We start from the raw sequence: 25,975 nt of genomic DNA, 5'->3' as shown, positions 1-25,975 counted from the left end.
CAGGGCCTGGCATACAGGTAAACACACACTGAGGAAGGAACACGGCACTCTGTGATTCTGCTAACCGGTGGAGCAGGCTGCTACCAGCACAGCCCAGGGACGGAGTCACTGAGCGTGTCCCTGGACAGGGGTGGGCTCTGACGTCCTCACGGCACGAGAGCAGGGCCCTGGTTTCGTGAGCGGCTCAGGCCCCAGACTCTAGGGAGAATGCCCGAACTCATGGAGACCAACAAGTCAGAACAATAAAGTGATGCTGGGTGAAGTTCTGGCTCTTTTACACAGAACTTACAGGATAGAATCTAAATTCCTGCCTGATGACCATGAAAAATCACTACACATTCCTGTTTTTAAGTGTCCCTGAGAAATGCAAAGGTTCTGAAAGTTAAATTCTTGATTATTACATGTACTTTTTGCAAAGATGACTGAACTGGTAGAATAAGGGAGAGAATAGCTAAGGTCTCTTTTTTTGTGGCGGGCGGGGGGTGGGGGTGCGGGCTGTGAGGCTTGTGGGATCTTACTTCCCCAACCAGGGATTGAACCCGGGCCCTCGGAATGAAAGCGTTGAGTCCTAGCCACCAGGGAGGTGCCAGAGAATAGGTAACTTAGAAAATACGTTTTCATCACAAAGATTTAATTTGCTTTCTAGTACAAAAGGGCAGATGTTGCTTTGAAGTGAAGAATAACTTTTTAGGACAAACCAATGGCAGAGGTTTATTCAGGATCAAGGGGAAAAAAAAATCCTTGAAAGAATAACTTTTGAAAAGAGCAACTTACTTCAGTTTCTCTGCCTTAAACTGCTGGGTGCAGTCATCAAACAGCTTTTGGTTCATCTCCATGAAGAGCTTCAATGCGTTGTATATCAAGCCATGTATTGTCCTGTAACGAGAGCTTCGTGTTGAATCTCAGGATGCTTCATCTTTTTCTTCTTTTTGGATCCATCCCCCTCCCCGCCCCTACCACACACTACTTCCTCTCCCAACCTGTCAGCGTATTTCAATGGTCCCACAAGTCTCCTAAGCTTTAGAGTTAAAAGCCTGTGACTTTCTGACTCCTTGCTGGTTTTCTCAGAGGCAGCCCTGTTTCACCATGCCTCTCATCTCAGTGCCTGGGCCTTCCGGCTCACCGACCTTGCTAGCAGCAGCCAAAAGCCACATCATTACTTGGAAGTCAAATAAAAAACGCTGAACCTTGAACAGGTACAGTTGAGGCAAGCTTAATCACACAGAGAAGAATGGAAATGTTTTACTTCCTGTAGACGTCAGCTTCCTTTCAATCTTACTCACTGAGGACAAAAAACTAATGTTGACAACACTGCCAAAGCACAGCTTAGGAGAGTGTTAAATGAAACTACTACCGATCAGCTTAATCCAGCTCAGCTCTCAGGCGCTGACACCCAGGAGAGGGAGGGCCCAGCTGTCCCCCTCCCGACAGGGCCTCGGGAGGACTCTGGTCTCACCTGTCATCAGCTGCAGCCACGTGAGGGACTCCCCCCGACCCCCGTGATTCGGGCAGAGGACTGCCCCTCAGAGCCAGGTCAACCCACAGAATTGGGAGCAACAAGCAAAAACTCGACACGCAAGTCTTAACTAGTATTTAATTCACTATAATAAAACCAGATCCTGTTTAGAAAACATCTAACAGGATGTGTCTGTCTTTGCAGGGGGGCGGGGACCTAAGCCATCACAGCGCTCTGAACCACATGCAGGAGCTGGGGCTTAGCTCGAGGGCTTGGTTAGTACCTGCGGAGCTCGACAGAAGATGAACGTCACGCAGGAAAGGTTGCTGAAAGTGACGCGTGAACATGGACCGCTAGGCCACTCTTTCCACTGCCACGGCTGCGGTCTCTCCTACTCTGGCTGTTGGTACTGCTGCCACACCTGAGGCTGAGGGGCTGCTGCAGAAGCGCATGAGTGCAGAGAGGCGCCAGGAGCTTTACACTGACGCATGCTCACTCCATCCTAACCAACCCCGCGGCAGGGTGGCAGGCGCCACAAGGCAACGCGCTGCACGTGGCCTGACAATATCTTGATCGATCGATCACCACTCAACAGTGGGTGCCAACATTTCCTCCTTTTTTTGGCTGAGCCAAATGGCTTGTGGCGCTTTAGTTCCTGGACTCGGGGGACCCTTGGCGTGACAGTGAGGAGTCCTAACCACTGGGCTGCCAGGCAAGTCCTAGGGCCAGCATCTTCTCTGCTTTTCAGGTGAGGAGGCTGTGGCTGAGACAGACCCAGTGGGCAGCAGAGCAAGTCTGTGAGCCAGAACAGGAGGAGGGGCAAGGGCAGACCCTGCGGACACAGCGGCTCACCAGCTCCCAGGGGCGCGCCGGGCCACATCCCACCCTGCCATCCCCCTACAAACAAGAGGGCAGGACTGGATATCAGAGCTCTGTCCCTCCTGCTTTAAACTCGGATTCACTGATTATAACACAGAAAGGGCAGACGATGGACAAAGCGGAAGCCTGACTCCTTATTTATGAGCACAACGAGGGCACCAGGGCAGCCCAGAGGGTGGCGTGGTTTGAGGTCGTAGCAGACGACCGCTGCGACTGTCAGCCTGCTCACCTGTGCCAAGTGAGAGGACGGGGCAGAGCAGCAGGGCACCAGGCGTCAGAGGCTCCGGGCTGGCGTTTGGGTCACTCGCCCCTTCTCTCTGGCTGCTTGGGCAGCGGGCACAGAGGGGCTCACTACGGCGAGGGGTCAGCAGGGCTCCGGGGGGCCCCACGGGAGGGGTGGCCTCTGTTCCAGCGGGAATGAGCCCCGAGGCTGTGATGACCCTTAGCTCCTCTGGAGGGAGCTTCAGGGGAGGCCTGGAAGATGCACCTCCTGACACCGCCCGGGGGCAAGGTGGGGCTGGGCAGGGAGGCACTGTGTCCTCCTACGCGGGCCCAACTCGGGCACAGGATGTCAACGAAAGGGCGAGATACAGCCCACGCTTCCGCTTGGTCACAGCCCACAGAGAAATCGGCATCTAATTTTTTTTAACTGATACTGAGACTTGGATTCAATAGTAACTGGTTTCAAGTATCAGCAAAATACTGTACACAAAATTTAAAAATGGCCAGCACAGGACTTGCTTGGTGGTCCTGTGGTTAAGAATCCGCCGGCCGATGCAGGGCACGTGAGGCACGCGCGCCCCCTGGTCTGGGAAGACCCTACATGTGGTGGAGCCACCAAGCCCGTGCGTCACGACTCCTGAGCCTGGGCATCTAGAACCCGTGCTCCGCAACAAGAGAAGACGCTGCGGCGAGAAGCCCGCGCACCCCACCTAGGGAGGAGCCCCCGCTTGCCCCAACTAGAGAAAAGCCTGCACGCAGCAACGAAGATCCAGTGCGGTCAAATAAATAAAGGCTACTTGAATTAAAAAAAAACAACCCAAACCAGGTTAATTAGAAAGGGGTGAAAGAAGGGCGGGCGGCGGGCGCTCACTTGTTCCAGTGGGTCTTGGAGTTGCGGTACAGGGACGGGAACATGATGGGCAGGATCTTGGCTGCGTTGTCGCTGATCAGGCTCATGATGTACTCGTTGTTCCAGTAGTACAGCGCCCGCTCGGCCACCTGCAGGCAGAAGGGCGCGGTGCTCAGCGGCGGCACGCACACGGTGGGGAACGCACGCCACTGGACGGGAAGGGCAGGATCGCTTCTGCAAGCGAGAGGGCTCTAGACTGTAACCCTGAGGCGCCTTCAGCAAAGAGGTGGGTGACTCCCTGTGCCTCAGATCAGTCACTCAGTCTTGCATGGGTTGGATCAGTGCTTCTGCTGGACACGGGCCGGGTGCTCAGGCCACAAGTCACATGAGCTCGCCCTCAACCATCAGCTGCCCGGCACCCTCTCCGGGCGTCTCCCCCCGGGGAGGGCGTCTGCCCCGGGGAGGGCGTCTCCCCCTGGGGAGGGCGTCTGCCCCTGGGGAGGGCGTCTCCCCCTGCGGAGGGTGTCTGCCCCAGGGAGGGCGTCTGCCCTGGGGAGGCACCGTCCGCCCCTGAAGATCCCACGGGGAGGCCTGCAGGCAGAAGCCCTCGCCGTCGGGGAGCTCGCACTCTGTGGGGTGAACCCATGACGCCAAGTGGTCTGACGTGTCAGTGCTACATCGCGTGATAAACGGCAGCAGCGGAGGCAGGGGGAGCCGGTGTGCGCGCGGAAATGTGGCTTCTGCTCAAAACCGGTGGTGGCGGGGCCTGTCCCCGCCGAGGGCTGGCGGGAGGGGGCGTGAGACGGCCGCGGGGGTGCCGGCTGGGGACAGCGGGGTGGGGGACGCCAGCTCTGAGCCCGCCGGCAGGGCCGAGCGGCCCCGCGCCCTCTCCGGCCAGACCGTGACGCCCTGGAGACCGTGAGATTCTGCTCCTTCGGTGCCTACGTTTCTACCTTGTTCACGAAGACTCCACCATAAATACCGTCTCGATACAAAACGATGGTGCCCAGTTGTTAAAAGGAGGCGGACAGGCTCCGGGATGACCACCGGGGCTGGGAGGGCGTGAGGGCGAATTGGGAAGGGCGTGGCGTGGCTGCGGCCCCCACGCAGGGACGTGGAAGGGACGGAAATGAGAACCACGCCTGTTTCCTAAAACTCAAGTGTCAGAGGCGGATCGCTTATGGAGGGAGGGAGTGGACACCAAACAGCTGCACATTCTCCGTAAATACCGAGCACTCAGCTGTGGACGGTAAGGCTGTGTGTCTGGCAGCTCAGGGAACGCAGAGACGGAGGCCGCTTACAGAGAAGCTGCCCTTAATCACTCTTACTGAGAAGCGTGTCTTCAGTGGCAGGGTGGGGACAAGGCACTGGATAGACCCGAAGCCTCAACGTGTTACAGCTGAGGCCAAAGCCTGATTGTCACCTTCAGATTACCCGAAGGGCAAGAACATGACCAGCGATGCCCCGCGACCCACCGGCTCCTGAGGGGACGACTCGAGGCCGCTCTCTGCGGCGCCCTACCTGGAAGTGGGGGCTGGAGACGCACTTGGCCAGCTGCCGGAAAAGAGGCTCCATGATCTTCACGAACTCTGATGGCTCAATGACGTCCAGAATCTCTTCCAATTCGTTCAGGAACATGACTTCTTTCGGACTGTGGGTCTTTGGCCAGTACTTGAGAAGTGCCATTACCACCTACAGAAGAGACAACACACAGGGGTCACAGCCTGCTTCCCTGTTCAGGGGTCCCCTCTGAGAAGCCACAGATGAGGTGGTGCTTTCTCCCCTGTAAGAAGGAACAGTGATTCAGTGGTTGAGAATTTGGCTTTTATAATTAGTGTTCAAAGTATTAGTGGATCAGCGGTATCTGACTCTTTGCAACCCTACGGCCTGGTGCCCGCCAGGCTCCTCTGTCCTTGGGATTCTCCAGGCAAGAATACTGGAGTGGGGGGTTGCCATGCCCTTCTCCAGGGGATCTTCCTGACCCAGGGATCGAACCCGGGTCTCCTGCATGGCAGGCGGATTCTTTACAATCTGAGCCATGAGCCAGACCTAATCTTATATACTTCAGAATCACAGTTTTAATTTATGTGACCCACTCTGTTTAACCACCATATCAGTAACAGTCAGATCTTTAAATAAATAAATAAAAAAAGACAAAAAGGTAGGCAGTTAGGTGAGCTTAGAGAAAACAAGACCACTGGAGAAATGTAGAGCGTATGAATTTGTACACGTCTTGGGGTGGAGACACACACACATAGGCACAATCCATTTCTCTCTCAAATTAACTGACTGCTCATATATATACACACACACATACACAGGGGCTTCCCAGGTGGCTTAGGTGGTAAAGAACCCACCTGCAACACAGGAGACGTGGATCTGAACCCTGGGTCGAGAACATCTGTTGAAGGAGGAAATGGCAACCTACTCCAGTATTCTTGCCTGAAAAATCCCATGGACAGAGGAGCTTGGCGGGCTCCACGGGGTTGCAAAATCAGACATGACTCAGTGACTGAACACACATATACGTACATAGCTGTGCACACAGTGTTTTCAATTGTGTTAAAACACATCAGAAAGAGACGCGAAGTGCTGTGAAGTACTGATGCTGCTGGCGAGCCCTCTGCGTGGCCACGCACTGGTGCCAGCCCTTGGTGCCCTGGAGCCCTCCTTAAATACCAGGGGGAACAACAATCCTCGCCTTGGGGCTGCTGAGAGGACTTTATTACTAAATTCACACTAGCGCCTGTGGAGCGCTGGCTGCAGCCAGGGGGTGAGCCTGGCCCGGGCCAGGGCCCCACTGCAGGTCTGTGCAGCCGTTCCCTGTGAGGCATGCCCAGTGGGGTGGCAGCAGCCTGGCTGGTGAGCGTTGGCCACTGGGTTCCTTGCCCATGACACAGGCAAAGTCCCTGCTGGGCAGCCTTTCTCTATCGTGTTCCTGCATCTCCCAAACTTCCTACCAGTAGAGGCTGTTCACCCAAAATATCTGATCAGCAATGTAGACTAGTTGTATCCCTAAGAGTTCAGCTACCTTAAGCCTAAAACGGTACAATGATGCAAAACTTGCACGTGTCTGCAAAGCGCAGATAACCTACTTGCCCACGTGACTGAACGACTGTGACCTGTCGCCTAATGCAGCCATCTGCCCTCGTCACGGCCGTTTCCGGCTGCCAGAGCCAGGACTGTGGTGAGCATCACTGCTCGCAGCCGAGCTTCCATTCACTGCTCATCCCCGGCTCCGCAGACCACGCCAGCTCTGCTGCCGGCCTGGGCGCCGGCATCGCAGGCGAAGCGAGCAGGTTCAGAACAGCGTCCGCCAAGGGCAACTCTGCCTTGACGCTTCTGACCTTCAGGCTCCTGGATAACCTTCTCTGTCCTTTCACTTTATAAAACTCCGAATTTACTCAAGCCCCAGTTTCGAAGTTTGTCATAAGAAGTTAAGACACAACTGTCTTTAAGAGGGATCATTTTTAAAAAATGCATCATCTGATGATTTTCCCTACTTTTTTTTGCTCAAAATCATGTTAGTAGACATTTGAGCCCCCCACTCCACTCTGTGTATTGGAATCACTTTTAAGGTTCAGCAGGTGCCAATCACTTCACAAACCTACCATTCCCTGTCATTTGACAAAATGGTTTTTCTAGGAGAAATATGCTGATCTGTGAACTACAGAACACAGCTGATTTATCTGGCTAATGTCTCTGGAAAAGGTCTTATTTCTGGAATCAGAGTTGTACACTGGGCTTACTTTCCACACTGTTTCGAACGACTTCTGACCAATACCCAACCAGTTCCGCTCCTTCCGAGGGGGAGGGCGTTCTGCAGGAGCGGGAGTCTGCTAGGGGAATGCTAATCTGAGCCAGCAATGGCTCTCGCTGTTGGGCGCACTTCAGGACTGAATTCTGGGGGAGCCAACAGGCAGCCTGCTCCCGGGAGGAGGCTGGTGGGGCGGTGGTGGTGGCCTGGCATCCTGGGAGCCCCTCCAGGTGGTCCTGGAACACTAGGGGGAAAGGCCACGGGGCAAAAATCGGCCAGCCTCAAGGGACAGGCGGCGGAAAAGGAACGTGATTTTACTTCTACCCACTATCGAATGAGCCTCTAACTCTTATAATGACAGTGCACGTGTTCGACATGCCCAGAAAGCTTTTAGGCACTCTACACAGTTTACAAACAACAGCAAAATAGTTGCAGATCGTCAATGGGTACATCGTGGGTGCAGGACTGTGAGACGCAGGCCGAGTGCCCGTCCCAGCACCTTCACAAGGGTTTACACCTTCATCAAATTGTCTACATGCCTTTGATGTTGAAGTCAGAGAAAATGGGCTTTAGATTTTCATAACACATGAATTCCAAAGGAAGGAAATTATCGAGGCGAGGGTCTGAATGTTTGTAAACTTTTTTTTTTTTTTACATTAACATCTTTAATAGCACTCTGTAATCAAGGGTGCTATTACATTACCTGTGCTATAGAAAATCAAGAAATGAAGTGGTCCTAGGTGGAAATATTGGGGACTGGGTGTAGGGGGATCTGAAGTAGCTTTGGGCTTGTGCTGAGTCAGAGTGTTCTATCTACTATCTAAGACAGAAGGACCCCACTGAAGCCAGGAAGGACACTGTTTGTCTCCTGCCTTCTTTCAGACAACTACAGTTAAAAGCTCTCATTGCTGCAAAGTTGTATTAGCTTTATTAGTGGGAATTTATATGGCAGTTCAGCCGTTAAAGAATCCTCCTGCAATGCATGAAACCCTGGTTTGATTTCCTGAGTTGGGAAGATCCTTTGGAAAAGGGACAGGCTAACCACTCCAGTATTCTTGGGCTTTCCTGGTGGCTTAGACGGTAAATAATCTGCCCACAATGCAGGAGACGAGACCTGGGTTCGATCACTGGGTCAGAAAGATCCCCTGAAGGAGGGCGTGGCGACCCACTCCAGTATTCTTGCCTGGAGAATCCCCATGGACAGAGCAGCCTGGTGGGCTGCAGTCCATGGGGTTGCAAAGAGTTGGACATGACTAAGCAACTAGGCACACACGCATAAGCTTTATCAGCATCCATGTTACTTCCAGGTGAGAGAGAGAGGGAGGTGGGGGTGTTCACTGAATCTTGCTGGAGCAGGATTAGGACCAGGTTCTGACAGATGGTGGTGGTGGGGGGCAGGGTTGGGGGTGTGCAGGTGGACGGAACCTGCAGGGGGTGGCTTGGTGAGAAAACCTTATTCCATGATAAAAATGCAGGGTAAGATTCAGTGAATTCTTTAGCCACTAGACAGTATGAGAAATATGCACGAAGAAATATAGAAGGAAACTGCACACTTTTTTCTTATTTTTGAAGTAGGATTAGTAGGAAAAGAGCAGGGTTCATGTTAAAATTTCTTCCTATAACAGTTTGGAGAAGAACTGCAAATGTAGACAGGAATTAGGATGCGCCACTAGAAAGACATTAAAAAGGGCTTTTTTCTTATTAGCGCCATCTCATTTTTCTTTCCCTATCTAAACATGTCATCAGTTTAGGAGGAGGTTAAAATAACACGTCCTCAACCTAAATTGCAGTAAATGCTTTTTGTGTTTGGTACAGAAGTCTGGTAAGATTTGGTTCACCTCCCGGTTTTGGGGGGGTGTCCAGAATGTGGGACAGAGCCGAGGCAGAGGTGCAAGGAACCCCAGGAAGGGGCTGCAGAGCAGGGGGCTCCTGTTCCCCCTGCAGGATGACCAGGGGCTTTCCCTGAATTTTAGGGTGAAGAGGGGTGGCCACATGTAGATTTAAAAGCTTACAGAGGAAGGCGATATCAGAAGCAGTTTAACTCAGGATACAGTATTAAGAGTTTCTATTTTTTTCACTATGAAAATTACAGTTTCAACAAGGAAACTGTGGAAGCCCACTAAAGGGACAAGGAAGAGTCAGGAATTACAACAGTCACCTTTTTCAGTCCAGTAGTGATTTTTAAAAGTGTTCAAACGTTCAAACTGGCACCTGACACTTCTTGCTCTGTTAACAGTAAACCCACCCAATTAAAAATGGGCAATGAATTTAAGAGATTTCTCCAAAGAAGAAACACAAATGGCTAATATACATGTGTAAAGATGCCCAACATCGTTAGTCATTAGGGAAATGCAAATCAAAAACCACAAGATACTCCTTCACACTCACTAGAAGGGTTACAGTAAAAAGAACGGAAAATAGCAAGTGTCGGCGAGGGTGCGGGTCAGCTGGAATCCTTGCGGCTGTGGATGGGAATGCAGAACGGTGCGGCTGCTGTGGAGAGTGGAACGGCATCTCCACAGAATTACCATACAACTCAGCACGTCCAATTCCAGGTATATACATGAAAGAACTGAAAGCTGGGACTTGAAGAGATGTTTGCACACAGATGTTCACAAAAGCTGAAGTGCGGAAACAACTCAAGTTTCCGCTGACAGGTGAACGCGTTACCCACATGCGGTCTAGCCGCACAACGCAACACTCTTCAGTCACAACAAGGAATGAATTCCTGGCACACGTGGCGGCACAGATGAACCCCGAGCATATGACACTGGGTGAAGTAAGCCAGCTGCAAAAGCACAAATCCTGGACGAGTGCACTCATATCAGGAGTCTAGAGCAGTCAGATTCAGGGACAGAGAGCAGAGCTGAGGTTATCACGGGGAGAGTGGAGGGTAAATGGGGCAGCCCTGCTTAACAAAGACAGAGCTTCCGTCTGGGGCGATGACAAAGTTTTAGAAACAGTGCTGGCAGCTGCACAACATCCTGAATGGAATCAATGCCGCTCAACGGCATTATCGACTCAAAGGCCATGAGTCTGAGCAAACTCCAGGAGATAGTGGACAGGACAGCCTGGCGTGCTGCAGTCCATGCGGTCACAGGCTCAGACACGACCACAGCGACTGGACAACAAAACTGTAAACTTTAAACGATAAACTTTGTTATACAGTATATTTTACCACATTTGAAGAAATTAATAACCTAGCATATAAAAAAGCCATTGAATCACACACGTTAAGTGGGTGAGCTATATGGCACAGAATTACATCTCAATAAAGCTGGTTAAAAAAGTGTATTCAAATGCTTCAACGGCCACCTGACACACCCAACTTTGTGAAATCTAGGTTACAATAGCCTTTTTATTTTTAATAAAGATAAAATGCCAAGAAACGTGGAAATCTAAACACTGACAGTGGCAATCTAACGTTCATTTATGATACAATGATCATAAAATAGTTACACTCTAACTTGGGGAGAATTTTCAAAACAGCAAAACCTCCTTAGTATAGGCATTCTGAATCCTTACTACACGTCCTCTGACTACAGTCAGTAAACTGTGCTGTTAAACCAAGCGACGTGGAAGCATTAAACTGCACGCAATTCAGCAGCCATGCCGTTCTTTCAGAGTAAAAGGCAATGCAGGATAAGGTGGCCATCTTATTACATAAAAGAATCACTTTGACAAGGGGACTTGTAATTAAAATTGCTACAGTTTGAAAACTCCTAACAAGGAATGAGATCAGCCTGTGTTTGTCGTCGCTGTAACTTCGGAGGGAGGGGCTGCTGTGGTGAAGGAGCGAGACTGCAACGCTGATGACTGCGATCACACACCACGTCGCAGGGCCCCGAGCGAGCGGCTGTACTCACCGGCTCAGTGAGGGTGCTGTCCTTCTCTAAAAACTGCACCACGCAGTAGGCCAGCTACAGCGAGAGAGACAGAGTGTTAACACTGCATGTTACCGTGAAAACGCTGCATCCCCGCCAGACACCTTCCCCTGGGGAGACGGGCCTGGACGTGACCCATGCCCCCCACCTCCCACCCCGGGAGGGACTTTCAGGGAGAGACCCCAGGACCGATGTGCGACACAGGTCAACTGCAGAAGGAACATCAGGAAGCTGGAAAAAAAAAAAAAAAAACCAACCAGGAGATGGTCTTTTAGACCAATACTGCCAAGTCAGCCCAGGGCTGGTGAGGCCTTTCCTTGTGGCCTTTTGGAGACCGTAATGGACAAGTAATCTAACTGCTGGGAAAAAAAAAAATTAAAATCTGTTTCCATCTTAAATCCCTAAACTATTAATTTCTAGTACATAACAACTAATGTGATAATAAATTGGTTGGATGTAAAGATGTTACCAGTTAGTAGGAAACAGAGAAAAAACTCTAAGTAAAAATTTCCCAGGAAGCCAGTGTTACTAGAATAGCTGGGTTCCCCGGTGGCTCCGTTGGTAAAAAATCCACCTGCAATGTGGGAGACACGGGTTCGATCCCTGGGTCGGGAAGATCCCCTGGAGCAGGAAATGGCAACCCACTCCAGTGTTCTTACCTGGAGAATCCCAAGGACAGAGGAGCCTGGAGGGCTGCAGTCCATGGGGTCACAAAGAGCTGGACACGATTTAGTTACTAAACCACCAACTACCACCAAAGAACACGCTTTCTGATGCCCTGAGGCACGCTTCCCGAGGGAGGCCCCACAGAACGTGGGGGGTGTGTCCTGGCTCTCGGACCCGAAACTTCCTGGGCTGCAGTCAGTGTGGCTTATTTCTGTCTACATGGAACTTAGAAGAAAAGAGTGAAGGAAAACCCAAATTTCCTGGGGGAAACGCAGCCAAACAACCAGTTAGAAACCATTTATGGATTAGTTTTTCAGTGTAATCGTAAACAGATTTTTACAAAGTTATAAAAACCCCACAGCTTCAAAAAAAAAAACAAACTTTTTGTTTGGAAATATTTACTTTTTTATTCTTTTGGCTGCACCATGTGGCTTGGGGAATCTTAGTTCCCTGACCGGGGATCAAACCCGTGACTCCTACAGTGGAAGTGCAGAGCCCTAACCACTGGACCGCTGGGGAAGTCCCCAAACAACCTGTCTTCCTGCCACTTGACCAGCGGGCAGACACAGAGGCGTCGTCCTTGGGGTGTGAGGTTTCTATCCCGCCACAGGAAGTCTTCCTCCGAGAGGTCTTCCTTGACCCCTTCATCGTGTGAACCACTCCCTTTTCGATACTGACAACCAATTTTCAAATTCTCCATTCTTGAGAATTTTCTGATATTCTTAAAAAGCAATCTCTTTTACTCCCTTATCCTTTCACTCATCATCGGAATCCTGACGACCCAAGTCCACATGTGATGTAACAGAGAAAACACTCCCTGCTGGAGGCTGGGCTTCAACGTCCCAAGTTTACTGAGGTCCAAGCAGAGACGGCCACGCTCCCTCCCGAGGCCCCACCGACCGTCGAGGGAGGAGCCCTCACCTGAGGATGGTAGACGCTCAGAGACTTCACTTTGTGCAAAGGTAATAACACCTTCAATAAGAAAATCTTGTGCTCTTCTTTCAGTGGTAAGGCAAATCCGTTAATTATACTGCAAAAACAGAATTTATTCAAAGTTTGAATATTTACAAATTCCAGGTTAAAAAATGTATCTCGCTGTTTTTTTTTTAGTTTTTTTGTTCACCATGAAAACCAGCAAGCAAATTATGAGTGTCAGAAAAAAGGAGGGTGGATAGTAGCAGAAATTTTTAGGTCCCTTTCAGGAAGCACAGTCATTTCTATCTTTGGAACTGCAGGGTGATTTAAAAATTCTGAGCTCACAGGTAGCTCCCCGGAGCAGCGGGAGCCTCTGGGGGCAAAACTCCGCCAGGCAGGGCCCTGAGACTGGCAGCTCGGGTGGGCACCAGCGCCTTCCTTCGGCCTCCACCATCGTTTGGAATTCTCACTCACTTCCCCGGAGAAATCCTGCCTCTCTAGTCTAGTGCTGGCAGAACAGAGTCTGCGTGTGCAGAATGGGTGTCGTTTAAAAATCAACAAGAAAGCTGTTCCCTTCTGCAGGGAAAGGGGGTCCCCTGCTCTTAACCTCCAAGCTGAAGTTTTCATCTACAACATTTACTTGGCATTTTACACTCAGGTAAGTTGCTGAGAGCTGCAGAAGCAGCTTCTCAACTGGTGCCTTGTTCATGAGCCTGGCACACTGGGCACCTAGGCAGGGTCAGTCTGCAGTGACCATTGGGGATGATTTGCACATTCAAACGAGGGGACAGGAGAGGATCTCGTGTGTGGCGTGGGGGCTGTCTGGACACGTCAGCCTTGCAACAATCTCGGACATGAATACGATTACCTTCCCATTTTACAGGGAAGGAAACAGGAGGCACGAGTGTTAAGGCCGGACAACAAGGGCGTCCGCTCTTGCGCTCACTGCACTCACTGGGAGAGAGAACCCGGGGCCCTGTCAGAGGGGAGCTCGCCACGAGGACTGTCGTTTGCTTTACATTTTATCTGAAACAGCGAGGGAAGTTGCTTTCAGAAGGACTGGGCCTCAGTTTGCCAGATGGCAACACTGTTACGGTCTTCTAAAAGCTTTGGGAGTCACTAGATTGAACAGGAGGGTGGTTTCTTCCCTGCAGGACCCCTCAGAACCTTTAGCTTCTAAGGTGAACTGAATCCCAATGCGAGGTGTTGGGGAAAAAGCACTTTCGAGCTTATTCAGCTGAGGAACCCTGAGGAACGCTGTTTGACAATCAGTGAGTTAGGAGGCCTGAGAGAAAACCTACTGGTTGGTTTTCGATTAAAAAAAAAATGATAGGAAGCAAGAACTCTACTTGGATTAAGACGATGACATTTTTGAAATGTTAGTTTATAAGAATCCATATGAAAAATTTATAAAACCAAAGCAATTTGAAATACTAGTATTTACTCAATACCCCAAATGTATAATAAATGACCTATTCTTCTTCTAAGCGTCAGACGTACACCTTCTGAATGTAGCTATTTTTAGCACTGCTCTTGAGGAAATAATTGAGATTGGGTTCCCATAGTAATGCTACCGAGGTATATACATGAAACAGAATCCACATGTGGAACCATACGAATGGGAGAGTCCTGTCATTCAGTCCTGATCCAGGGGCTCACCAGCCCCTGCCATTGAGGCTGATTTAAGTTCCTCTGGAGGACAAGCCTGCACTGCCCTGCTCTGGGGAGGGGCGGTTGAACGCAGTGAACTGGATCGTTTTGGCATGAATCCCACCTAAGGCTGTTCACTGCCAATTAACAGAGAGACAGCTTACCTTCCCAATATTTCCAGTAATTCTGCTATGCCATTGTGATGCTCTGTTTCATAAATAAATCTGGAAAAAGCAAGATGTCATTTAGAATTAGAATACTGACATCATGGCTGGAAAAGATGAAAATGCTCTGAAGAAGAAAACAAGGCTTTTAGGAAGAAAACCATGTAGCCAGGCAACAAGAAGCACCGCTATTTGTGAACACCGCTCTGGGGGCACCGCTGATTGTTACCAGAGACTCCTCAAGGCCTGGATGTGCAATACTCAGGAGGCAGGGAGCAGGGGCTCGCTCCCATTTCTCCCGAATGTTTTATTTTGAAAGTTTCAAACATAAATTGGGAAGGATGTTTACAGTGAGCACTACATCTCAACCACCCGGATTTGACAACAAATAGCCTGCTGTTTGCTTTTATTTTTTTGCCACATCTCAAGCTAAGTTGACACCTGACTCAGTTTTAAAGCCTCCGATATTTAGCGTGGTCTCTGCAAAGGGTACAAGTTACTTCCTCACCATTGGGGCTGGCTCCCCTACTTCCTCCCTGACACCCCACACTTTTCCTACGTTGCTTCAACTGCCATCTTCTGAAACCTCTGTCTCAGCAGCCGCTCCCTTGGGGTCCATGAGTGGTCCCTGGGGCTCCCAGAGCCCATGTCAGCCTGAGGCAGCGGACCAGGACTTATTGTTAACACAGCCCTGGTGTGAGGGCCAAGCCTGGCATCTGAGACACGACTGCTGAGTCTACTGGGGCCAGGGCCAGGAAATAGGACAGCGACTTTTCTCCCCGAGGGTCCCCCAGGAACAGCCCACTGCCGCCCCACAACCTGGCTCGCCTGGAGTCAGCCTAACCCAGAATACGCAGTGAATTCTGCCTGAAGCCAGAGGGAGCTGGTGTTTGAAAAACATTCCTGCCTAGCAGACAAAAACTACCAGTTTAGAGCCAGCTTCGGGCCAAAAATAAGTTCTCAATGAATAAAAATTTTCATTGTCCTTGTTTGAAACAAATGGAATAGTGACATTAAGGTAAAGACCAGGTCAAACACAAAGTGTGACGCGCTTCCAAGGAGCAGGTCTAATGTCTCTAGATTTTGGAACCGATTTTTAAAAATGGGGTCGTGGGGCGGGGAGGGAATCCCTTTGGCTACAACAGAGGTGGGTGATGGGCAGGCAAGGCAGTCACGTGGAGGCCTGGACACCACCAGCTTGGACTGATCGGAGCTGAGCCCACAGGGACCTGGGTGAGAATCGCTGAGCAGCAGAGCATAGCAGTGGTCGCAGCACGGCGCTGAGGCAGGGGTGTGCCCGTGATGGATCGTGGTGGCCGGGCTGGTGAGAGCAAGGCTGCATGGTGTGCGGGGCCCGTGCCAGCCTCAGACACGCCAGCCCCACCGCCCCGCCCTGAGCCGGAAAGCCGGCCCGGAGGGAGCTCCAGCCTCCTCGGACGTCTACATGGGAGGCACTTCAGCTCATGAACTCAAGGCTCCCTTCGCTTCATCTGTTTTACTGGAAATACTTAAAAACGGCTCAGATGTACAAGTTACATTTTTGTCCAGCACGACCGGCCCACTTCTGTTTCTATTCCTCTGTGTCCACCAGGACGGCTGGGCAGGCAGCAGCAGGGCCAGGGTCCTAAAGCCTGAGAGCTCAGCTCTGGCTCCTGACACTTGGAGGCAGCCAGGCCCCTAGGTGCCACCTGTGACCCAGCTCCACCAGTGCTGACATTTAAACAAGGGTTGCCTGGAGCCGGCATCCATTTCATTTTCTTAAATCAACTTTACTATCTTCTCATCGGTAAACTCTTAATTTGGATTACTTGATAGATATGGAGCAGGTACAGGAAAGAGGTTTCCCTGGTGGCTCAGACGGTAAAGAGTCTGCCTGTAAGTATGGGAGACCCAGGTTCGATCCCTGGGTTGGGAAGATCCCCTGGAGAAGGAAATGGCACCCCACTCCAGTATTCCTGCCTGGAGAATCCCATGGATGGAGGAGCCTGGCAGGCTACAGTCCATGGGGTTGCAAAGAGTCAGACATGACTGAGTGACATCACTTCACTTCACAGGAAAGAGGAAGCAAGCACAGCCCCCTTCCTTCTTTTCCAGAGAGGAGCAAGAAAGCGGGTGCAAAATGGCAGGCAGCCCTAAGGGCCCATGCAGAGCAGGGCCGCGGTGCTCCTTCCTCCTTCCGCACAGAGGGGCCAGGCCTCTCCCCACGCTGGGCCGAAACCTGCCTGTCAAGGACAGGGCCCCCACAAACGGACACCATGCACCCCTCTCCTGAGGGGTGAGGCGCTCTGCACCTCACACAGAGGCGGAAGCTGCTCCCCCTCCAAGCTGGGCTGTGCTCACCTGGGCTCTGCTGGTGCCCCCGGGCCACCCCCTCCCACAAAATCCACTGGCCTTCCGACCTCACAGCGGATGCCTGTCACTGAGCCACCCCTTACTGCTTCCAAGGGCAGAGAAGGAACCACGCTAAGGGTTTTATCCACTGACATTTATTGGGTGCCCCCAGGAGCCGGGCGGGAAGCTGGAGCTGGAGATGCGAGACCAGCCTGCCCTCCCAGGAGACCAGACCACCCGCCACGCCAGGGCCTTCCTGGTGCGAACCTGTTTCCAGAGCCCAAGAGGGTGAGGAGAAGGGCTGGTAGAAAACGGGAGGACGTGCGGGGCACCGGGGGCTCGCCCAGAACCCACACCCGCTCATCAGAGGAGCGTGCTGGCGTGGGAGTTGGCGGATCTAGGGGTGTTAGCACTCAGGTTCACAGAGGTGGAGGTGGGTGGGTGTGCGAAGGGAGAAGGGGGTCAAACTGAACACTTGGGGGACACTCCTCCCTGAACCCTGAGGCGGGGCCCTCCTCCAACAAACCAGGGCCAAGCCGGCCCCTGTGGGCCTGCAGGCCTGGGGAGGCCCTGGTCACTGCTCTGCCTCACCCACTGCTCCCAGCAGGGACGCCGCCAAAGAGCCCCTGCGCCACTCCCCAACCTACTCCTTCCACCAAGATCCACGGGGAAGCGTGAGCTGGTGCGGCTCTGGGTGGGTCCAGAGGGAGCCAGGCTCGGGGTGACCAGCCTGCTGAAAAGAGCTAGACCACAGGCTGGGGTGCAAGGCGGCTGGGGGGTGGTAGGGGGGGTAGGGGAGCGGGCACAGAGCAAAGGGGCCCTGCCCGGCGCCGAGACAAGAGGTGTAGACGGGCCCCCAGCTGCACACGACAGGCCGGCTGCTCAAAAACAGCCACTCCTCTTCAGCCTCTGAAGGAAAACGGTGAGGTTAAGTGTGATGGGACCATCGGCGTGCAAGAGGGGAAGGCCACCGTGCTCGGACTTACCTATAAAATATATTATTTATCTGTTTTCTGATGTAAGCTCTTAAGCCTAAGAATTTTCCATAGATTCTGTGAAGGGTAGTTTTGAGAAAATCTCTCTCGCGAGGATCTTCACTGTCAAAGAGCTCTAAAAGCTTCAAGGAGAAAAAGACACTCAGTGACACGGTAATTCTCTCTAGGTGGATTATGCAATTTGTAGCTTCAGCTAATCTGGGCCTTACCTGCAATACAAACTTCTGATCAATATACTTCTTCGCTATATTAGGTTGGAAATCTGGAGACTCCAAAAGTCTTAAGAAAAACTCATAAACAAGCTAGGAGGGAAAAGAAAAAACAAGTGAGCCAAATAACACAGTATTTCATTAAATGGAGATTTCACAGTATACTATGAGTTGAATCTCTATGTCTGCAAATACTAACCTTAACAAAACCACAGGCACGTATCTGAAGAATCCACATCAAAGCACGTGGCTTGATTATACTGAGGATGGTAACTGCTTTACTTATAAGAACCACGGACTATACCCTTCCGTGGCATCTACACAGTGATGGCCACGGCTGAGGTCGCCCCTGCTTGGAGCCCACAGTGCACAGAAGCCACAGCCCAGGCTGGGACCAGAGTCCAGGTGGGATTTGCAGGTCCCGTCACCCCCACGGTCCTGGCGGAAGGCCGGGCGCACAGGAAGCTGGGACCCCTGCATGAATGGGCTGCAGGCTGCCACGGCCACACACGGCACTGAGGGCAGGGTGCTCTGCCTCCGGCCCCTCCTGTCTGCTCTCCATCGAGCTCCTTCCCGGGGTGTTTAGCTCCCCGACTGCCCTCCTTCAGCCGACCCAGACCTCCCGAGGTAGCTCGTAGGGCTGGTGCCCTGCCCAAGCCACCTCTTTCTTAACAAATGTGTCAGGAAAACAGCATCCGTCAAGCAGGTGGGTCCTGGGACACATCGCAGGTAACAGTAAGTCCGAGGACCAAGACTGAGAAATGTCTGCATAAGACCCGTGACCTTAGCTCATCGGTCACTTCCACTGAAAATGCACTGACAGTTCTGTAGCTTTGTAGCTTCTGTAATGTCTCCAAACAAACAAGAACCGTCTTCTGCTACAACACTGCTCTCGGATGTGAAGGTCTGCAGGGTTGTGACACCAAAGGTCAGAGGCCTCCCCGCTCCCCACCCCGGGACGAGCTGGGCGTGGGCTCCGGTGGAGAAACCACCACGTCCCACCCCTCTGCTTCTGAGGCACCCACGACCCCGTACCTGCAGGTGAGGCCAGGCTGCTTCTAACGTTGGCTCATCCTCCTCTGGGTCAAATTCTGCTCCCGTGGGGTTGGAGGAAGGTGGTAACGTTCGAAACATGTTAACTGCAAACTAAAATCCACATATTTTATAATTATAACCAGGATATTAAAACAATTTCCAGAGAATGTCTACAACAATCTCAAGGCATTCTAACGGCAGCTGCCTCCTGTGGCGATCGGGCTCGTCTTAGTCTCAATGTTCAGAAGCGGTGTGGGTCTCGCGACCCTGGGTCAACGCCACAGCCGGACCCGAGGCCGTGACAGCCTACACCGAGGTCCCTGCCTGACTTCCGGAAAGCCAGCAGTAATAGATGCTGCCCGGCAGGGATGACACCTGTTTCAGAACACAGAGAGAGTTCCGAGTGCTAGTGAGAAAAGCTGAGATCACAAAGGAAACCGTGGAGATCCAAGAACTGCAAACAGGGAGGAAACGGCAGAGGTTGTTTTGCACTGGACGCCGTGCGCACCTTCTGGAGTCCTCCGCAGGGACAGGGACAAGAGAGGCCACAATGACGACACAGTGGTCCCCGGGTGGGCGGCCAGGGGAGCCTTTCCAGAGAAAGGGCTGCAGTGTTGGCAAGGAGAGGAGGACAGGCTCCTCTCGCAGGACAGCCCGGCCCGCGCCAGGACGGGACACACGGACGGGAGAGTCCTCTGGGGTCTGGGTGATCCCCCCCGTGTGACTCTGCCCTCTGCTCTGTTCTCCTCCTGCACTGTCCGTCACCATGCACCCCCAGCCCAGGCTCTGATTCACCTCAATTTTATAAACACCAGTGGGCTTTACGACACGTTTTCTATACAAAAACTAGGATTCTTGGGCGCACAGGGGCCCTCATGGTTAACAAGCATAAGGCACAACGTATACTGATATCCTGATATAAAGAAAAGTTTAGCTCTTCTCTATCTCCAATTTATAACCGATTTTTCTTTTGTGGTGTTTTTTTCTAAAAAATTTCTGGTTTGTGTGGCTGCGCTGGGTTTTGGTTGTGGTGCTTGGGATCTTCTCTAGGGGCACACGGACTCCCTAGTTGCGAAGACAGGCTCAGCAGTTGCGGTACTTGCCCTTCAGGTGCTCTGGGGCACCACAGCTCCCCAGCCAGGGACCGAACTCACGTCCCTGGCATTGCAAGGCGTATTCCTAACCACTGGCCCACAAGGGAAGTCCCCTCGTAGTTATCAGCTTAAATGTTACCAGTGATCTCACCAAATCTTTGAGCCACCTACACCAGTTAACAGAGCTCGACTCTAGGGATCAAAAGAAGCCCTCTGTCCCTGCAACCCAGATGCACAGAATCAAAACCCCCCAACCTACAAGGCAGAATCCCACTCCACGGCAATAGTGGGGGTCTCTGCAGGGCATTCAGAGCAAACCTGGCTCTTCAGAGAACAGCCTTGTAGAGACCAAGTGAAAACTCCAAGGCACCTGTTTTGGCTCGTCCTACCATTTTCCACAAACAAGCACAGTCACTCCCCATATCACGGGCTCCAGAAGCCCCAACACCAAAAGTCTGCTCTCTAAGTCGTGTGAGAGGAGCTCACATAGGTGGTCCAGGAACAGGAGGAACAAAGAATGGCTGGAACAAGGAACCAAAAGCCAGAAACAACTAAAACAATTTGCTAAAAATATGAGTAATATTGTGGCTTGTGGCTCAGCTGGTAAAGAATCCTGGATCTGTGATGCAGGAGACCTGGATTCGATCTCTGGGTTGGGAAGATCCCCTGGAGAAGGGAAAGGCAACCCACTCCAGTCTCCTGACCTAGAGAATTCCAAGAACTGCAAGGACACGCATGGGTAGTACATGTGGTCGTAAACAGTCAGACATGACTGAGCGACTTTCACTCTCACTCTCCTAAGATAAAAGTAAAAAGGGGCGGTGCTCCGGAACCTGTGGACGGGGTGTGTGCACAGGGCCCAGAAGAGGCCTCCCAAACAACAGGTGACCGCAGAGCAGATGCTGGGACAGCCGTGGCCAGGTCGAAGGGGCAAGTCCTCTGTCGCTGGCCCCCAGGTCCCCGGTCCCAAAGCCCACGCTACAGAACGAGGGGACGCGAGGCGCCCGCCCACTAAGGAGAGGCGAGCCCGTCTCCTCTGGGCCTGTGAGGTGGGGCGCGGTCAGTAGAACCAGCTCGGTCACCACCGCCGGCCTCTCCTCCTCCCAGGCTGCGGGGTGCGAGAGGACAGGATCAGAATGGAGCCGGGGGGCCTTCGTGGCATTCCTGGGCCGGGCTTCCCAAGCCTCTCCCTGAGAGCCACTGGTTGGGGGGCTCCCAGAAATTGGGCCTAGGAATCCTGGATCTGGCGGGGAGGTGTCTGTGAACACACTCCGCCCTCCTCTCTGGGAGACTTGCTGGTGGGCCCGTGAAGTTGGGGTGCAGGGCACCTAGAGGGGAGCACAGGGGCCACAGAGGTCAAAGGGGAGAGAGGAGTGGTTAGCTCGCCTGGACAGGGGCTGGAGGCTGGGACACACGGGGAGATGGCCGCCCCTCAGCGGGGGTCTCCGGGGAAGCCCAACATTCCCCAGAGCACAGACGCCCCCGGGAGGGGTGGCGACCCGGGCAGAGGCCAGGCTGCAGGACGGCAGGCACAGGCCCCGCTCAGGGGATAGGTGGGGATGGTGAGGTTCTGAGCCGGGGGTTGAGTGTTAAACCAGGTGTGACAGCTGTAACCAGAGGAGCGAGAAAGGGAGACATGAGAGACTGTGGTTAAGGCAATGGCTGAAAAAAGAAGAAAAGCACACCCGGCTGACAGCTTAGTATTGACACTATTCAATCCAACAGTGATCTGACTGTCACTGTGAAGGCATTTAGTCACTGTGGTCACACCTAGATCAGCTGCCTTTAAGGAAAGATTACCCTCGAGAATGAGGGTGGGCCTCATCCATGCAGTTAGAAGTCTTCTAAGAGCAAAACCAGCTTCACTGAGGAAGAAGCAAGGCCACGGTGTGCAGCAGCGGCAGCGTCCACCCCCTGGGGTTCAGGTCTGCCCCGTTGGACGCGATGTGTCCTGAGATAGAGCCTCCAAAGCCCACCCACTCACCCACGCGTCCATCTGCTCCTCTCTCTTTCTCTGCTCTAGCTTACTGGTTCTGCTTCTCTGGAGGAACTCTGACTGATCCATCCTTGGGGCCTGCAAGGGGCTGCAGACCAAGTTGGTTTGAACACAGAAGTCCCCTTTTCAGTATCCTGTGAGGATGACCATCTTCGGTCCAGGAAGTTTTACTACTGGCCAGCTCGAATGGATATGAAAATTATTTGTTTCACGCAACAACAAAAACCTCACACTAATTTCTACCCTCCTTTCCTACCACATTTCATTGCACTGATTTAATGCTCTAGAAAAGACTAAAGACATTAAAAACTACAACACAGATTAAAGAGCTGCTGCTGCTGCTGCTGCTAAGTCGCTTCAGTCGTGTCCGACTCTGTGCAACCCCATAGACGGCAGCCCACCAGTCTTCCCCGTCCCTGGGATTCTCCAGGCAAGAACACTGGAGTGGGTTGCCATTTCCTTCTCCAATGCAGGAAAGTGAAAGTGAAGTTGCTCAGTCGTGTCCGACTCTTAGCGACCCCATGGACTGCAGCCTACCAGGCTCTCCTGTCCATGGGATTTTCTGCAAAGAGCAGAAGGCAAAAAAAAAAAAAAAAAAAAAAAAACAGGCCACCTCGAGCTACCAACCCACCAACATTTCTTAGCCCAACAGCTTCAGGGGTCAAATGAGTTGGGCACCGTGGTCTGTCAACCACGTGCTGTCTAGACGTGTGGAGTTTAGCTTTAGCACTATAGAAGGCGATCGTTGCCAACATCACGCCATGGAAATCAGAGGGAACCCATCTCTGCCGTTAAGTCTAGAAGCCTTAGCTCTGGTGCAGATCGTGCAGACCACCCCCCACAGCCTCTCAGCGTGCACCCCGATCCGGGCACCCAGAGCTGGAATCAGGTCTTGGACATAAAGGTGCAGCGTGGCCTCAGGGGGCAGCCTCCCTGAGCACTCTTCTCACTCAAGAGCAGGACCCGAGACTCAACAGCCTATTCAAGCCTTGGTTTTCTGACCTGCAGAAAGAGAGTAAACCCCTGCTTTGCATGGGGCATGTGAGAAACAGACGTCGTGACGTGTGCAGGCGTGCACAGCCCCTCACGCACGGCGTGGACTGACCGTGCCGTAGGAAGCACCTGCTTTGACAGGTCTCCCGACATTCTACTTTCAGTATTTAAATGACCCTGGAGATGCTCTTCTCCCAGGTGCCAAATTTACTGAGTAAACACAAACCAAAATGGCTCAAGAGGCGAGTTTATGGAAAAGTCTCACCATTTAGCGGTCACATGCACGCTTTCTATACCTGCGATACTCCCTGCCAGTGGGTGAAGTAATGAAACACTCACGCTGTGAGACACCTGCAGTACAATATATAGGTATATAGTATATATAGGTATATAGTATAGACAATATAAAGGTTTAAGACACGAAGGGACACACTCCAAAAAGGAACACTGATAATCTGATTCAGAGACGAGGAAAGAAAAGCTGATTATTCAGTTCTCTGCTTAAAACCACAAGGGTTCTCTACTGCTACTGATTCTGTTTTACTCATATCACTAGGATTTATAAAGATGAGTCCACCAAAGGCCAAATTACAGCCCTTCTTCCTGTAATAGGAAGGCCAGGCTCTGAGGGTCATATTGCTAAGAGATACATTTTGGGGGTAGGGGGTAATGGAGCCCTTCCACGTTATATTTTAAAAGGCAAGCTGTTATTTGACTGCAAATTATATAACTGGGAAAACCAACAGAGGCAAAGGCCAGAGCATCATAGCTGGACCACCCATACGAAAACCAAACTCACACACATAACAGCAACAGCCTCTCCACCAACAGCAGGTAATGAGGAAACAGCCTCTCCACCAACAGCAGGTAATGAGGAAACATGATTAATAGGTGGACCGCAGGTATGTGGCCACAAAAACGACCAAGGGCCTGGGAACTCACAAGTCAGTTACAAGGCCTCAGAGCATGAAAACCCTAGGAAAGGCACTAAAGAATACCCGAACGAACAAGGACCCTTCCCTTTGCTGGTGTGAGATGACATCGTATCACGAAGATGTAACTTTTTCACAAAGCAATTCATACTTTGAAAGCAATCGTAGTAACTCTAACTGACTTTTTAGGTGGCTAATAAAAATCTTAGTAGCAATCTTAAAGAGAAAAACCATCCCTTGCCTCACTTGTAAAATGAGATCAGTCTGGTTTCACAGCAGAATTCAGGTGTCGTCCAGGGGAACATCTGCTTGACTTTGACCCTCCAGTGCCTGCCGCAGCGCCCAGCACCTGGTAGGGCCTCAAAAACCTGCTGAGAGCAAGTGGGTCCTTTGGGAAAAGCACTGACCAGTCACCTTATTAACTGCAACACCAAGTAATCACCTGGAAACTGTGAAAATGTCCCAATTAAGCCTTAGCTCTCCGCTGCAGTGTCATCTCATCAGGGGAACCTCTCCTGACCTTCAAATCGGGCCCCTGAGTTTAAGCTCTTCCATCATCCTGCCCCTCTCTTCACGATCTGTGTCTCAAATATAACTGGATGGCTGGGTAATTCCTGGTCTAATGTCTTTGCCCCGGTGCCGCTTTCCAAGGCCCATCACTTCACGTGGCACAGAACGAGCATTCTGTTAACATGGGTGGGGCAGTGAAGTTGGGTCCCCTCCTCCAGGAATCGACATCACTACTTCCTCTAAGTGAGAGCTGCTTTCAAAGGATGCAGCTCTACCTCCAAATAGACGCCCGGATGAAGGAACCACGAGCTGAACTCTTACTGTGAACAGCCGGTTATTCTTACAGTCAAATATGTTCTTAATCAAAGTTAAAGCTATGGAGATAAATCTCTACAAGTCTTCACAGAATACTTAAATAAAGGAAATTTACTCTCACATTTTCAAACAACATACATTTAAATTGTATGACTATTTCACTATTAAGGGTATAATAGCATCCTCGGAGAAGGCAATGGCAACCCACTCCAGTACTCTTGCCTGGAAAATCCCATGGACGGAGGAGCCTGGTGGGCTGCAGTCCATGGGGTTGCTAAGAGTCAGATACGACTGAGTGACTTCACTCTCACTTTTCACTTTCCTGCATTGGAGAAGGAAATGGCAACCCACTCCAGTGTTCTTGCCCGGAGAATCCCAGGGATGGGGGAGCCTGGTGGGCTGCCGTCTACGGGGTCGCACAAAGTCAGACACGACTGAAGCGACTTAGCAGCAGCAGCAGCAGCAGCAGCAGCAGCAGCAGCAGCAGCATCTTCTTCAAATGAAAATATGCTAGTCATTTATAGTTATGCATATAAATTTATTCTTTAGTTTTTATTTTTTGAACTTCAGAACAGAACATTTACCTACAAAAGATAACCACTAATCTGCAATACTTACAGTTCAGTTGGTGCTATTTAAAGATAACATTGCAAATGGAAGCTTCTCCTAAGCTGTTTACTCTGGACCTAAGGTGACTTTTATATAGCTTCTGAACGATGTATTCCCCAGTATCTTGCTATGAAAAACCTCAACGATAAACAGCTGAATTTCACAGTGAATAACTATACAGCTACCAATTAAATTCTACCATTAACATCCTTATACATCACATACATTGATTTTTTCTTTTTTGCAATAAATTGTGAAAAAGTTTAGGAATGCTTTGGAATGGCAAAACTATGTATTCTGCATTCAACGGGAGAGAAACGAACTGAAAAGGGAAGCTTAAGAGCTAAAGTATTTATCTCCTGGTCATGCATGCATAACCAACCATCTTCGTGCTACGTGCCATCTCCACTGACTAGATGTACACAGCTACACAATTATAAATTAGGCACATAACCTTTAATTAGTTCATTTTTTAGAATCATTGCTGGACCACCTGTGAGGATGCAGTTACAA

At 51.3% G+C, this 25,975-nt stretch overlaps 1 protein-coding gene across 6 annotated transcripts in view; it reads right to left on the bottom strand.

Moving 5' to 3' along the window:
- The window catches only part of PPP2R5C (protein phosphatase 2 regulatory subunit B'gamma), a 136,781-nt gene that overhangs the window by 14,147 nt on the left and 96,659 nt on the right, over positions 1-25,975 (bottom strand). For all 6 annotated transcript variants that reach the window (XM_068991093.1, XM_068991094.1, XM_068991098.1 and 3 more), the window contains 9 exons: positions 19,014-19,124; positions 17,979-18,071; positions 17,761-17,891; positions 14,444-14,503; positions 12,636-12,744; positions 11,031-11,084; positions 4,929-5,099; positions 3,429-3,556; positions 775-876 (listed from right to left, as the gene is read on the bottom strand). In XM_068991093.1, the coding sequence (XP_068847194.1) occupies positions 775-876; positions 3,429-3,556; positions 4,929-5,099; positions 11,031-11,084; positions 12,636-12,744; positions 14,444-14,503; positions 17,761-17,891; positions 17,979-18,071; positions 19,014-19,124 (959 nt within the window). The remainder of the gene's footprint in view (positions 1-774; positions 877-3,428; positions 3,557-4,928; positions 5,100-11,030; positions 11,085-12,635; positions 12,745-14,443; positions 14,504-17,760; positions 17,892-17,978; positions 18,072-19,013; positions 19,125-25,975) is intronic.

Source organism: Capricornis sumatraensis, chromosome 19 (genome assembly GCF_032405125.1).
Source record: "Capricornis sumatraensis isolate serow.1 chromosome 19, serow.2, whole genome shotgun sequence".
Taxonomy (NCBI): Eukaryota; Metazoa; Chordata; class Mammalia; order Artiodactyla; family Bovidae; genus Capricornis; species Capricornis sumatraensis.
Note: the sequence above shows the minus strand (reverse complement) of the source record. Positions and strands in the feature narration are given on the sequence as shown.